The 15599-nt window shown below is 30.7% G+C and overlaps 1 protein-coding gene across 1 annotated transcript; it reads right to left on the bottom strand.

The window, feature by feature from the left end:
• Positions 1–881: 881 nt before the first annotated feature.
• On the bottom strand, positions 882–15327 carry LOC107172798 (uncharacterized). The gene is made up of 6 exons (XM_089215408.1): positions 14893–15327; positions 13366–14778; positions 12812–13314; positions 2998–3186; positions 1352–1475; positions 882–1184 (listed from the first exon to the last, which is right to left on the bottom strand). Exons 1-6 carry the CDS (start codon positions 15325–15327, stop codon positions 882–884), a joined length of 2967 nt encoding a protein of 988 aa, XP_089071534.1.
• Positions 15328–15599: the final 272 nt, after the last annotated feature.

Raw genomic sequence — 15599 nt, 5'->3', positions numbered from 1 at the left:
CGAATATCTGACATTCGCTTTTTACTGTTATATTTTACTTACGTCATTTAGGTTAGCACTCTGGACACTGACAGTCTTCAATGTCTCTGGTAATTTGTATATATCCAATACCAGGATATGCCCTTCCTATGTATCGCATAAATCTACAAAGTTGCTGCTGTATACCACCTTTCCGGCTTAAAATATTGGTGCGGTACATCCATTCCCCAATGTATGTTGTTGACACTCTTGGGCAGTTACACCTAGCTTACCTATTACACTGCAGGGTCTAGAGCTCTAGAGTGGTTCTTACAATGTACCCTGACTTTTATTTTTTTGTTTCATTGTAGCTATTGATAATAGTTATTTTAATTTAATTTGTCATTCGTGTCATAATCGTCTACGTATGTGAACTGTGTTTCCGTAAGTGTTGAGTAAACATAATGGATTTAAATACACGCGGTTCCAGCCAAATCGGCTTTCAATATTTTCATTAGGATACTTTTTGGCATTGGCGCAACTAGACATTTGAAGTAGGGGGTGCTTAAGCTCCAGGTTTTTCTGTGACTCGATGGGACCTAACACCACTATTTGCCTATATTAACTACTAAAACAAAACAAAAACCATATTTCTGGTTCTACAGAGGACGAAACAAATTGTTTTTAAAAACAGAAACAAAAAAAAGTCATACTTGATGTGCACCCAGAACAAAAAGTCACTTTAAATTCATTGTTTTGATTTAATTTTTAATTTTGTTATTAATAATTATAATATATTATATCAAGTTATGTTATTATATTTTCTACATGATACATAATATATTTTATTCACATTTTTTACTGTAATATTAAATCTATACGACGGCCTTTCTTTGAGTATTCGTCTAGTATAATATCGAGGTCTAGATTATTAACAATATCTCTCTGATGTGCAATACAGAAAGATAACCGAAACGATCTTGTGTCATAGATGTTCTAGTCCAGTTTTTGATACGACGCATGGCTGAAAAAGATCGTTCACACGATGCAGAACTGATAGGTAGTATCAGGGCTACTTTAAGTAAAGAATGAATATTAGGATAGACTTCTTTTGAAATAATGGTTTTTAATTCTTCTAAACCAAAATTTGGTTTTAACTGTATGGCACAGTTGCGTGCTACAGTCATTTCACAACGTAATGCTTCTTTATCAATAGAAAACAATGCCTAATAAAATAAATTAATAATTACTTACAATTATAGATGTACCTATGGATGTTATTAATTATGTCAGTGAATTCTTTTGATTTGTGTGTTACGTTTTTTTAATCTTTATAATATATATGTATTTCAATCTTGGTATTTTGAAATTCTGAATATATTAGTTGTTTTACTAATGACCAGTTAAATTTGTGTGGTTCTGAATCAAAAGTGGGCATAGCAATTTTTAAAATATTTAATTTCATAGCTTGAAGTTTTAGGTTGTGGATAGAAGCTTTTAGATCTTCGTATTTAGGTCTATTATAATGTAATTCTTTTGTTATTAGATGAAATATAGTTTTATTATTATTATTTATGGGTATGGTTTTTCCTACATTTATTTTTTGTAATGAAAGTTGTGGTCTAGTATTACCATACACTTTGTATATTAGGTTTGTTATGCCTTTGTTCATTTTTAGGTCTGAAGATGTATAGTGAGCTATTGCAAAGTTGTCTGGGCAGTTAAATATGCTACCTTTTATTTCCTTAATATTTTTTGTATTATTTATACAATTTAACGCGTTTGTATTATTTATTTTTAGTTGGACATTTATATTATTGTTTAAGATAATGATGTTGTCTTTAAAATCAATTAGAGCATTGTTTTTTATTAGAAAATCATTCCCGAGTATAATTGTGCTAGATAAATTTTTTACTACATGGGTGTTTATATCGAAGTAATTATTTTCAATTTGGATTTTTATTTTACTTATACCCGTTACGCATAATGGTTTATGGTCCGGTCCTGATAGTTGTACTGTGATAGGTGTTATAGTATAATTATTAGGTAATAGTTCTTGTCTAATACAGCATATGTTTGCGCCCGTGTCATTTATTATTGGTAAGATAGTATTATTGAATTTAGCTTCAATAAAGAGTGCGTCGGGTGTAGAGTTAATTTTATTAATTTTTTGTATAGGTGATTCTGTAATGGAAGGTGGACAATTATCAGCTGTGTTTAACCTTATATTTAGTTTTTTGGCTTGTTAACGTACAAATTACAATTATTGGCCGTGAGTCCGAATTTATTACAAATTTGACAAGTGGTTAAGCTTGATTTATTTTTGAAAAAGCATTTTTCTTCTGAATGATTAGTTTTAGAGCAAATCGAGCATTTTTTTCTTTGAGTATTAGGGTCTAGGGACTTTATTTTTATATGCGGATTGATTTGTTTGTTGCATATTATTATTTATCGGATTTTGTGGAAAATATGGTTGGTTATAATGTGTTGAACCTGCGTTCCAATTGTTATATGGTGAGTTATAAGTTTGCGGCATTTGCGTCTGCCACTGTTGGTTGTTAAAGTCATTTTGATTTAATTGTTTATTAAGTTTATAGGGATCTTTTTGTTCTATATTATTCTGACGTATATCATTTTTATTATCTTTTAAGAGTTGGCTAAACATAGCTTTCATGTCTTTTATTTCATCACGTAATTTGTCAATTTCATTTTCTTTACGATTTTTATTAGTGTTTATTTGTTGAATTTTTGATTTTATTATTTCTGTTTCGAAATAAAATGAAGATTTAGGTGTTTCACCTGCGATCATGAATTCGATCATTTCATATGTACGTAAACATTGTTTTTTAATTCTAATAAATTTTGGTTGCCCATTATTCCTATATATCGTGCTATGGAGGGGTTTAAGCCTTTCATGATATTACGAACCATCTCTTCCTGAGACATATTATTATCAATACTCGTACGCCTACATAAAGATTCAGCTTCGTTAATATATAATATGTAGGTTCATCCGGTAATTGTTTGCGTTTTTCCAACATTAGACGGAGCATGTCCGTTTGAGCTATTGGTTCAAATTCTAATCTTAGTTTCTTTTCTAAGTCAGGCCATTTAATATCTTCTCCGCTATCTACAATATTGTCATAAAATGTAAGAGCGGAGCCTTCTAAAAATACAGGGATATATTGAATCTTTTCAGATTCAGACCAACCATTTATGATGGCTGCTCTGTTATATTTTTTTAAAAACAATATTTTCTGAAATGGAACCTGAGAAATTTGTTGGTTTGAAATAGGGTTTTTTGTTGTCAGTCATACTGTTTTTTATTGTGTTATCGACGGAATTAGTAATTGGTTCTGAAATAAATTTTATGTTATCTATTTGTTTTTCGAAATCGTCAGGGGTAGATTCTCCTTTTAGATATTTATGGAGCCTACTTTTTAAGTCTGGAACTAGACCAGATGTTAATAATTGTCTTCTTGACAATTCTGTTAATTTTTCTTTGTTAAGTTTGTTAATCCACCCTGTTGAGATGTTATTAAAATCTATGTCTGGGAATTTATAATTATTATTATATTAATTTGTTTTCTAAGGAACAATATTTTAATAATTTTTTTTTTTTTTATTAATTAATTAAAAAATTTTTTTTTTGAAAATGTAAAAAAAAATTGTTGTGGATATATTATGTTCTGCAATAATATTTAATCGTGACAAACAATTATTTTTTTATATTTATTATGTTTGTTTTTTATTATTATTATTATTGAATATATAAATATATATATATTTTTTTTTTATGTGGTAAAAGCAAAAACAGTAGTAAAGACAAACATGTATTACCTTAGAACTAAAGTAATTGCTGTTACTTTTATAATATATATAAATTATATATTGTGTATTATTAACGTAATATTCTAAATAATAATAGTATATATATTTATCTGACATTCAGTAATTATTTCAATTATTAAATAATTAAAAATGTGTTAGAATATTCAGTATTAATTTGTATTAATTATGTATTCTGGTTATAAAGTATATATATATATATATACGCAGGCACATATAAATATCCTTGTTTTGATTTTTAATATTAATTGTGAATCCTCTAAGATTTACAAAAAAAAATTTTCTTGTTTTATTTACGGGTTAAAATAAAGGATAAAATAAAATTTCCTTATAATTTAATTTAATTATATCCCGTTTTTAATTAGCAATATATTATTTATATATACCTTTTTTTTTTTTACTTGTGTAAAGTAATATGATGTATAAAATAATATTGTTTATTTTCTATGAAGTGTACTTGATCAATTCTCAGTTTATTTATCTAAATGAACTGAACTTATGTTGGGCGCCACTTTGTAATAACGCAAAAATAAAAGAAAAGAAGTTAATATAATAAAAATAATACTCTAAAATGAATAATAATATAACTAAAATATTTAATTTAATACAACTATTATATAACTAAGGCTTCTGCCAATAGTTATATATTACTAGTAGAAGATATGAGGATATTAGAAATAAAAATGATGTTTGGTTGATTTATTGAGTTACACTAAAAGATCTGTATTGTTCTCTACTCGTATAAGAGCTGGAGAATAAGCTACCAGATATAAATATTAAAATTGCGCTATTACCTTCCTCCTGATCGTCGGAGGGTTCTCGAGGTCGTGATTCGAGAACGACCAAGTACACCGTAGTAATAAAATATTAATTATTAAATTATATAAATCTAATAAATATAATATAATATATAAAATTCTATAAATATATGAATATTGATGCGCATGCACCTTACCTTATTCGCAGCTGTCTTTGATATGCAGTTGAAGTAATAAAATAAATAAAGATTTTTTATTAAACACTCAGATTAAAGAAAAACAACACTGTTAAATTTCGATTTTAAAAAAGAAACGGTCCAGCTGTCGCTCGCAATGTCTGGTGTTGAAAAGTTTTTTAGGTGCTCCTGCACTCTTGAAGTTGTTTTAGTTTTGGATGGTGCTCATGCACTGATGGAAGGAGACGACGTGGTCCAGCCAGCCAGGGTTGTAGGTGGCTCCACCAAAGGCCTCTGCGTTTCCAAAGACTGAGCATTGTCTTTGGCAACGGAGATCCTCATTCGATCATCCCCTGCTCTGGTGGCACACGAAATAGCTCACACGTGTTGTGCCAGATAGTCACAACTACGTATAAGTTTCCATGTGATTAAATAATACAAGTCGTTCCTTTCATCAGTGGACAATGGTGTTTTTTTTTGTTGGATTTTAACTGTTATCTGCGTGCGACAACTTGACTAATGACTGTTATTTATTTTATTGAATATTTAAACAACATACAATCATGATGTGTGACTGTGTGAGCATATCATTACACTATGAATAGTTTAACTTAAGTCAAAATTTTTTGAAAATTGCATGGTGGATAGAATATACTTATATAAACATTCGATGAAAATTTCATGTATCTATGGTCGTTTGTTTTAAAATTACATCAAAAATCAAAATCGATTTTGTCGAAAATTGAGTGTGCGTAAAATTTCCCGTTTTCCCCTTAATTTTTAGTTTATTTTTCTTGATTATTTAGAAAAGTATTAAGAATTTTTTACTTTTGATCCTCCAAAGTACCAACTAGATTCACTTTCTGATCGAACGAGGAACTGAAGTCAAAAATCGAAGCACTTTTACTGCCCCAAAACGTGATGACAAAAAAAAAAAAACACACATCATGTTAAAATCAATACATTCATCGCTCCGCTCAGAATCTAATAAAATATAAAATTGGCGGAGTTTACGTTAGACCTTTTCATTTGCTTTTTATCTAACTGGTAATCTGGCGTGGATTACAATCGCCAATCGCCCATATATATATATAATAATATGTACATTTAATAGTATAAATATCATAATATCTATATCATTATTGATTAAATCAATTTAATAAATGAGTCTATATAATATTATATAATATTTTAGATATAGCTATATAAATTAATATAATTTTTTTTATAATAATAATTATTATTATTAACACTAAATCAATTTTTTTTCAGCAGGTATATTCATTTAATGTTACATTTTGATTAGTCTAAAGGTACAATTTACATTTAAAATAAAATATATTTTATTCAATGAATAGAAAATAAAAACAAAATATTAATTATAAATATTGAGTAGAATATTGGTTTTAAACTTTTAGTAAATATTACTGTAATATATTTATTTAATGTTACATTTTAAAATGCATTTATGTACCATTTCCATTGAAAATAAAATATATTTTCTTTAATGAATAAAAAATAAATATAAAATATTATTTTATTATGTTTATTTAATGTTAAATTTTAAAGTTTATTCAATTTTTAATTGTTAAGCCAATATTTATTTATAACTACCTGTATGGGCCGGGAACGAACAATAATAGGCCGTGCGCCCGGTTACCAAAATACTTCGCGCTTAATAAGTATTATACTAACACACCGACCGACCTTTGTAAATTTGTGTTAGTTGTATATAGCTCAACTAGAATTGGTTGGGTTCGCCGCGCAAATACTAGTGAGCTATGTAATGTGGTGGTGTGTAAGTGTGTATATATGTTTGTGTGTATACTTAAATCTAAGACGAATAGGTAACTCTATAATAAATAATGGTAACTCAAATGCAAATATGGTATAAAATATGATATAATAATAAAATAAGCAAATTACGGCCCTTTTGGCCCAACAAGTAAAAAATGTATATAATAAACCAAAATGCCGGTTCGGCAAAACCAGGTATAAAAGGTGTATATAGATATGAAAAAAGTGCAATTATATAAAAAATCACACTAAAAGGTATAAAAAAAACAAACGTGATAACTATATGGTCCTTATGACCGAATAGAATAAAATATTAGTATACAGGTATATGATAAATAATAAAAAGTAGTTAAGGCCCTTCTGGCTCAATAACACAATTATAATATATAAAAACAGCTGTTAGAGCTGAAAGCTCGGGTAATTGATATAAAAAATACATAGCCCTTTTGGCTCAACAGAATAGATGTTACAATACTTAATAATATAATAATAATAAATCAAGCCCTTATGGCTAAGCAAGATAAATATACAATTATAAATGTGCAGCCCTTATGGTTGACAAATAAATATATAATAATTTGACCCTTCTGGCCCAACAGAGTAAAAATAAGTATAATAATTAAAATCTGTTACATAGATGCACAGCCCTTATGACCAAACAGAATAAAATATATAAATTAGGTAGCTATCAGAGCTGTAAGCTTATATAGAAAAATTGTAATATAAAAATAATACGCGGCCCTTTTGGCACGACAAAATAACAATAAACAATAACTCACGGCTTGTCGGTGCACTGCTGGCCAGCTGCTACCTAAGCCTATATACACTAAATAAAATTCACACCCAATAAATATAATATAATTACAATGAAATTAATGACTAGTAATGTCGCACACGTATATAATATAAAGTAAAAGATATGGCGATTACGCGTATATAAATTCACGCAACAAATATAAAAGGCATAATAATATGACAAAAAATAATTATAAGTTAATAACAAGAAATAGCAATTCGTGCATAAAAAAGAATATATTATTCGCAACGGCCTAGCATCACGACGACGGACGGAGGAGAACAAAATTGCGGCGGCCGTGTTAAGCTGCGCGCACCGGTGAGCCGGCGGCAGTAGATAACGCGCCGATACTAGATTCGCATAATATTATATAATTCACAAGACACAAAATATAATTAAAACAAAATAAATATAAAAATAACGGCTGGTGCTCGCGAGTGTTTGTGTATGTGTGTGATTGTGTCGATCGGCTGTTCCTCCGTAACCGATAGTATTTTACTATATTATATTATATTAATTTATGGCGGCAACACTACCTATAAAATATTTTGATTACAACGTAAAAAATAAAATATGTAATAAATATATAATTAACTTTTAATTTTAAATATTTTAAATGAAATTCAAATTTAATATTATTTATACAATCTTTATGATTAACTAATGCTGTGTGGGTTTTATTTAATTTTAAAATCTTAGATCTAAAAAGAAAAACTTTTATGAATTATTTATATCTAAGATAATTTGAACATTCCCGTAATTTTTACGTATTTAGTCAAAATTTGAACTTTAAATGCTTATAAAAAAAAACCAAGCCTATGTATTTTTAATATTTTTCAACTGCAATATTGTTACAATGTGTTAGAAGCCTTGTATTAATTTTTTAAGCTTTTCTATTCAACAAATAAATTTAATAAATTATTATCTATATTAATTTTAAAAAAACCAAATATGATCGAAAATTGCAAATAGTTACCTATGAATAGTTCAACTTAATGAAAACGTGAAAATTTCATGAATTTCATGTATCTATGGTAATTTGTTTTAAAGTTACAACAAAAACTAAAATCGATTTTGTCGAAAACTGATTGTGCATAAAATTTCCCGTTTTCCCCTCAATTTTCAGTTTGATAACCCGATTGTTTAGAAAAATACTAAGAATTTTTTACTTTTGACCTCCCAAAGTATCAACTAGATTCACTTTCTGATCGAACGAGGTACTGAAGTCAAAAATTGAAGCACTTTTACTGCCCCTGCAAAACGTGATGATAGACACAAAAAAAAATTAAAAAAATACACATCATGGTAAAATCAATGCATTTTTAAACTGTACTGCAAAAATATAAAATTGATATTTAAATGGCCAAATATTTATTATTTTTAATTCATAATATTTAAACACAACATTTTTAATAACATATGTTATATATATATGCCTCTGAAACCTTCTTTACTTTCATATTGTTATGAATGTAATATATTTAGATATGATAAAAACAAGATAACGAATATTTTAGTTATAAATTATTATATTTTCGTTATAACGTATATTATAATATATAATATATTCATTATTCATAAATATACAATAGCGTATTTTTCAAAAATCCATAATATAGTGTGCTAAATATTGAACATTAATAGTCATTAATGGTTACCTAAAAATAGTTGTATTTAATTCAGTTATATATTATAATATAATATGAAAAAATGATTTCATTTGTATTATGGTAATTAATTTAAATATGTACCAACGTTTAAGTCTCTCATATTCGGCACACGCAACTTTCACTTATAAATTATAATTAAAACCATATAAAATAATAGTATAGGCCACCTAACCTAACCTATGGGAACTTCAGAAAAAATAAATTACACATTACAATATGTTAAAATAACAAGTAAACCAATTATTTTAATAATTTAAAAAATCTAGATTTATTTGAACATATTATTTATGATTTTATTTAATCCAGTATATTAATCCGAGGTAGGCACTAGCATAGATAATATATATTATCTATGGGCACTAGACACACGATATATTCGGACATGATAAGATACGATTATTAAATAATGATAACAAATCCAGACATGATAACAAAAACGTCAAAAACATGATTTTGCGTGTGCGCGCACTGAATGTCCGTGTCGTCTCCGTGAACGCATTATATTCGTTTAAAATTTAATTAATAATAATTATTAATTACACAACAATAATTGAACAATACAACATTACACAATAATCAATATTCGACATTCGTTTCGTATTTCGTTAATAAATAATAATAAAAATCAATGTAGTCATTGTACAATAACCATAGACATATTCTATGACAATAACACACAAAAATACAAAAAAAAAAAATTATATAAAATATAATATAAATGTTGCCATTTTTTAGTATCATATACTTATCTTATTGTATCCTAATGCTTAGTATTAACCTTGTAAAAACATTTAAGAATACATTTAATTTAATTTTTTAAATAGTTTGTGTAGAAACCACTTAATTGTTATAATTTTCGAGTCATCTGACGTCTGAAGTAGTGAGTACGCCCTTAGGCGTAAGGTATAGAATCTGTTGGCGTGTAGAACGAATTTGTAGCAGTCAGATTTACGGCGGCCATAAGAACAGTACGGCTACCCTTTTTTCGCTATTTATTTTTCGATATTTTTAAGTACCCAAATTATTATCAAACAATTGTGTAATTAAAAACGATATAACCTCAAAAACATTTGTCTACGTTGTTCTAATAACTAAAGTTAAATCATATAATATAATATATTGATTTTAATATGATATATACACATTATTACGTGAATAGTTTTACTTTTATTATGAGGTTAATTTTTTTTTATATAATAGAAAAATACAGTGAGAAGAAGACACTTAAATTGTGATAAAAGTTGAAATTTTTATGTTTGCTTTGTAACTATTATTTTAAAAATGGTTTTTAGATAAATTTTAAATTCTAATGTTTTTGTTATTAGTTTAATAATATACAAGGTGTAACAGAAAGAACTGACTAAAAAAATAAAATAAAAGAATATGCTAATTTATTAAACCTGTGACAAAAATTGTTAATATTATATAATGATTATATAATTTAAGAAATATTCTCATTTCAGCAAATTCCCAAAAATCATATTTTTTTTTAAAGTTATTAGGTACCAAATTAATTTTATCAAGAAAATATTGATATTTTAAAAAAATCTAAAAAATAAACTACTTGACTTAGATTAATCTTTTTACCATCAAAATTATTTTAATAATTAAATTTACAAATTAGCTATTTTGAATTTATCTAAAAAAATTTAAATACAAATTTTTAATTTTTTTTTAAATACTAAAAAATTAACATAGAAATAAATCAATTTTACATATAGCCCTAGCGTCTTTTAATGATAAATAAAAAAAAAAATTAAAAATATTAATTAGAATAAAAGTTATTCCAAAAGTCAGTTCTTTCTGTTACACCTTGTATAGAGTACCACTGTCATACCACAAGTTATCTAGTACCTAAGGGAACTTCAGAAAAAATAAATAAAAAATAAATTACACATAACAATATGTTAAAATAATAAGTAAACCAATTATTTTAATAATTTAAAAAATCTAGATTTATTTAAACATATTATTTATGATTTTAACTGGAAGGTTAAGTTGAAATGATTAGGTCGAGGACACATAAAAAAAAAAAAATAAGATGTTGAATTTTATAAAATAAAGTTGAGAAAAATTTATCCTTAAGAGGACCGGCCCTCCTCGATATTGGTTGTCTCCGTCTTATAAGACAAGTGCATAACATAGCAAATTTAAGCTCAGAAGATGATGTTTAGCTCTGTTAGTTTAAAATTTAGGGTGAATCGACCTATTATGGGACTTGATGGTAAGAACATATTCAGTGTTCGTATGTTTATTTTTTACGATTGTTCAGTTTTTTAGTAAGTTATGGGAATTTTTAATTTACACTATATTATATACGCATAACTTAGTTATTAATATATATATAAATTAGTTAATAGTTCTTCCAAAGATGTTTTTGGTAGATTCAATAATAACATTTTGGACCTAATAGACATGTCATTTGTGTCTTTAGTCAATAATCCAGCAACAGTTATTTAAATATCTGCCAGGTCTGTTGTCATTATTGATGCATCATTAGCTATTTTTATTTAATAAGGCCATGATTAAAAATAAAATAAAAATTATTTAGAATTAAAATAAGTTAAGTAGGTAAACTATAGAAAATACTAACTTTGGTTATTATCAACATTGTCATTACTTTTAATTATATTTATGTTCAAATTCTGGTTTGTAATAGAAGTATCTAACAAAGAAAAGCATAAATTGATTATTTATTACAACTGAATAGTGTAAAAATCAATAAATATATCTGTACGGGCCGGGAACGACACAATAATAGGCCGTGACGCCCGGTCACCAAATACTTCAAGCGCTACTCTCACACACCGACCGACCTGTGTATGTGTGTATATGTGTGTATAGCGATTCGATAGAAGTGGACGGGATCGCCGATCAAAACTAAAGAGTGCTAGTGTGTGGTGGTGTGTGTAGGTGTGTACGTTTGTGGTGTGTATACTTACAATTAAAATAAAAGGTAACACGGTTTTTGGTAACTAAGTTGCTGTAATATACAAATAATTTAAAATCCACAATATAATATAAAAATCACAGCAACAGAAAGGTATATAAAAAGTATAATAATATGGCCCTCTTGGCCCAACAGAATAAAATGAAATCTACGGCCCTACTGGCCCAACAGGTAAAAATATAATATAATGCTGCTATGTGAGCTGATATAATTATTAAATATAAATAATAGTAATATAAGTAAAGAACTCACAATTTTGTCGGTGCTCGGCTGGCCAGCTGCTACCTAACCTAGCCTATATAAATGATTGCACACACACACAGAAATTGGAAAATAAATATAATAATAATAATAATAATTAATAAATGTGGCGATTCGCGCCCACACAAAATAATAATACAAGTGGCGATTCGCGCCCACACAATTATAATAAAGTGGCGATTAGCGCCTTGCACAAAATATAAAAAGATGGCGATTAGCGCCTTGCACAAAATAAAAATATATAAAAAATAAATGTGGCGATTCGCGCAGACACGAAAAATATAATAATTTTACGGCGATTTGCGCTTGTAGCATAAGAAGAAAAGCTGTGTTTATCGTTAACACACTGGAACTGGACTAGCTTGGTTGGGCGGCCGTGCTAATTAAGTCGGCACAGGCGAACCGGCGGCGACCGATAACGCGTTTACTTAATCTACATATTATATAATAATTCACAATCACATAATTAATACAAAAATATACACTACGGAAATAAACTACAATTATATGGTGACTGTTTGCGTGTGTGTGTGTGTGTTGGTCGGCGGCGAGATATTCATGTACTCTTTACATAGGTACCTACCAAATTATATTACATCTTGGCGTCGACATCCTCCCCCCGTTGAAAATCAATTTTTTCAACCGAGTCAGTTGGCTCGATGGGCAAGCGACATAGCTTCACTACTGGTCTGGTTAGCTCTGACCCGTTAGCCAATTTTACCGTTGCTACCCGGACGACGTCGTGCCTACCATGATGAACCCTCACAACACGTGCTAACTTCCATCTTGTAGGTGCTAAGCTGTCCTCCTTGACAATTACGACATCATTTACGGCTAGTGCTCTCGAGCCTGACGTCCACTTTTGGCGTATTTGTAGTTGTGGAATATACTCAGCGTACCACCTGTTCCAGAAGCTTTGAAGCAAGCCTTGAACTAGCTTCCATCTCTTCAACGCTGTAATTTCCCTTGCTTCAATCACTGGCTCTGGATGGAACATCAAAGGGCCTCCTATTAAGAAATGCGCAGGAGTGATTGGTTCCAAGTCATTGGGGTCGCTGCTCATGGGCGTGAGGGGCCGACAATTCATGCATGCCTCTATCTGGCATAATAATGTTTGCAATTCACTTTAGGTTAAAGACATGCCCCTTACCACTCTCGCGAGGTGGAATTTGGCACTTTTCACTGCGCTTTCCCATACTCCGCCAAAATGCGGCGATGCCGGTGGATTAAACTTCCATGTTATTGCTTCTGATGCTAGACAACCATCCACCTTACTAACATATACAGCTAGCTCTTTGCGTGCTCCAACAAAATTCGTTCTATTATCACTCCAGACGATGTTTGGCTTTCCTCTTCTGGATATAAATCTTCTAAACGCTGCTAAGAACGCGTTGGTCGTTAAATCCTCCACTGCCTCAATGTGGACTGCTCTCGTTGAGAAGCATACAAATATTGCGATCCATGCCTTTTTGTCCGGCCTTCCACGAATTCCACTTCTGATGATCAGTGGCCCAGCAAAGTCGACACCAGTAGCTGTGAATGGGCGAGAATGCTGAACGCGTTGCTTCGGAAGCGACCCCATTATTGGCTGGTCAAACGTGGGACTTGCTCTTTTGCATATGACGCACTGTCGAACGACTGAGCGTGCAATGGCTCTACCTCGTGTTGGCCAATATGTTCTTCTGACTTCTGCTAGGAGCGCTTGCGGCCCACAATACAGCATTTTATGATGGCAGTCCTTGAATATTAATCTTGTGATTACATGATCAGGTGGTAGAACTATTGGATTTTTTTGCTCCTTTGACACAGTTGCGTTTTGTAAGCGTCCACCTACTAATATCAGTCCGTTTTCAATAAACGGACATAGCGATCTGAGTCTGCTTTTCGGCGGTATCTCCATACCATTTTTCAATGCTATCAACTCTTTTCCGAATACTTCTGCTTGTGCTCTTTTTATTAATACTTCCTTCGCTTCGTGTAGTTCTTGGACTGTCAGCTGATGACTTCCAGACCATTTTCTCTTAGATCGCAGATACTCCACAAACCGTCTCAGCCAAGCAATGGCACGCGTTAGCCTGCGCCAGTCTGAATATCTACTTACTAGGTCCCTCGATTCATCAATGGTGCTTAACACCAACTGAGGAGTACGCTGCTCTGGCAGTTCGTCTTCATGCGTTGGTTTAACCAAAGAATTTTTCCAAGTTTCGTCCTCTTCGGATAGCCAACCAGGACCATTCCACCATAAGACTGCTCCTTGCATCGGCCGTGGTCTTGAACCTCTTGAACATATATCAGCTGGATTTTCCTCTGACCTTACATAATTCCATTGCGTTGGTTCACACAGGTCCAAAATTTGCGTTACTCGATTTGATACGTAAGTTTTCAAACGAATGCTTTGGCTGTTCAGCCAGCCTAACACAATTGTTGAGTCAGTCCACAACTTGAAGGACTTAAGGGGAAATTCCCATGACTGTGCTACCTTTTGAGCCAACTGTGCTAGTAGCAATGCGCCGTTAAGTTCAAGCCGCGGTATTGTGATACTTTTTAAGGGCGCTACTCGCGTCTTTGCACACAACAATCTGGAATGCCAGTTTCCCTTATTATCTCGCGAGCGCACATAAACGCTGGCTCAAAATGCTTCTTCTGAAGCATCGCAAAATCCATGAATCTCCGTTACGTCACTAATTTCAGGTTTTGCCTTTCTTGGTATTCGCATGGTTTCTAGCTCCTCAAGCTCTTCGTAGAATTGCCTCCATTTTTCATGAATTTCAATTGGCAGCTTTGCGTCCCATTCAATTTTCATTGCCCATAACTGTTGGAGAAATATCTTTCCCTTTATCAACACTGGAGACAGGAAACCAAGCGGATCAAATATTCGGTTTAGCTCTGCTAATATTATCCTCTTGGTCAAGTGTCCCTTATTTTCTCTCGGCATAATTTTGAATTGAAATTCATCCGCAACTGGCTGCCACTGTAGTCCCAACGACTTTACTAGGTCCTGATCTCCAATTTCCAATGCAAATAACGGTGATTCTCCATGCTCTGATAATTTCTGCCGGACAAATTCAGAATTTGAGCACCACTTTCTTAAAGGTAACCTAGCAGAATCCATGATCATACTGATATCCCTTTGCAGCTTCTTCAGTCTCTGCGCCTGTCATTATATCATCCATGTAGAAGTCCTCAATAATCGCCTTCGCTGCTGTTGGGTGTGATTGTTCAGCCGACTTACCTAGCGTAACAAGGCAGTAGATAGCCAAAAAGGATGCTGGTGTGGTTCCGTATGTAATTGTAGTGAGATAATACTCTCTCAGCTCTTCTTCAGGACTTGATCTCCAAAGAACCTTTTGCAACCTCCAATCCTCCTTTGCCACCTTTATCTGC

Source organism: Diuraphis noxia, unplaced genomic scaffold, assembly GCF_037042655.1.
Source record: "Diuraphis noxia isolate RWA-SAM2 unplaced genomic scaffold, SU_Dnox_SAM2 contig0001, whole genome shotgun sequence".
NCBI lineage: Eukaryota > Metazoa > Arthropoda > Insecta > Hemiptera > Aphididae > Diuraphis > Diuraphis noxia.
The sequence above is the reverse complement of the archived record's forward strand: the minus strand, read 5'-3'. Positions and strand labels throughout refer to the sequence as shown.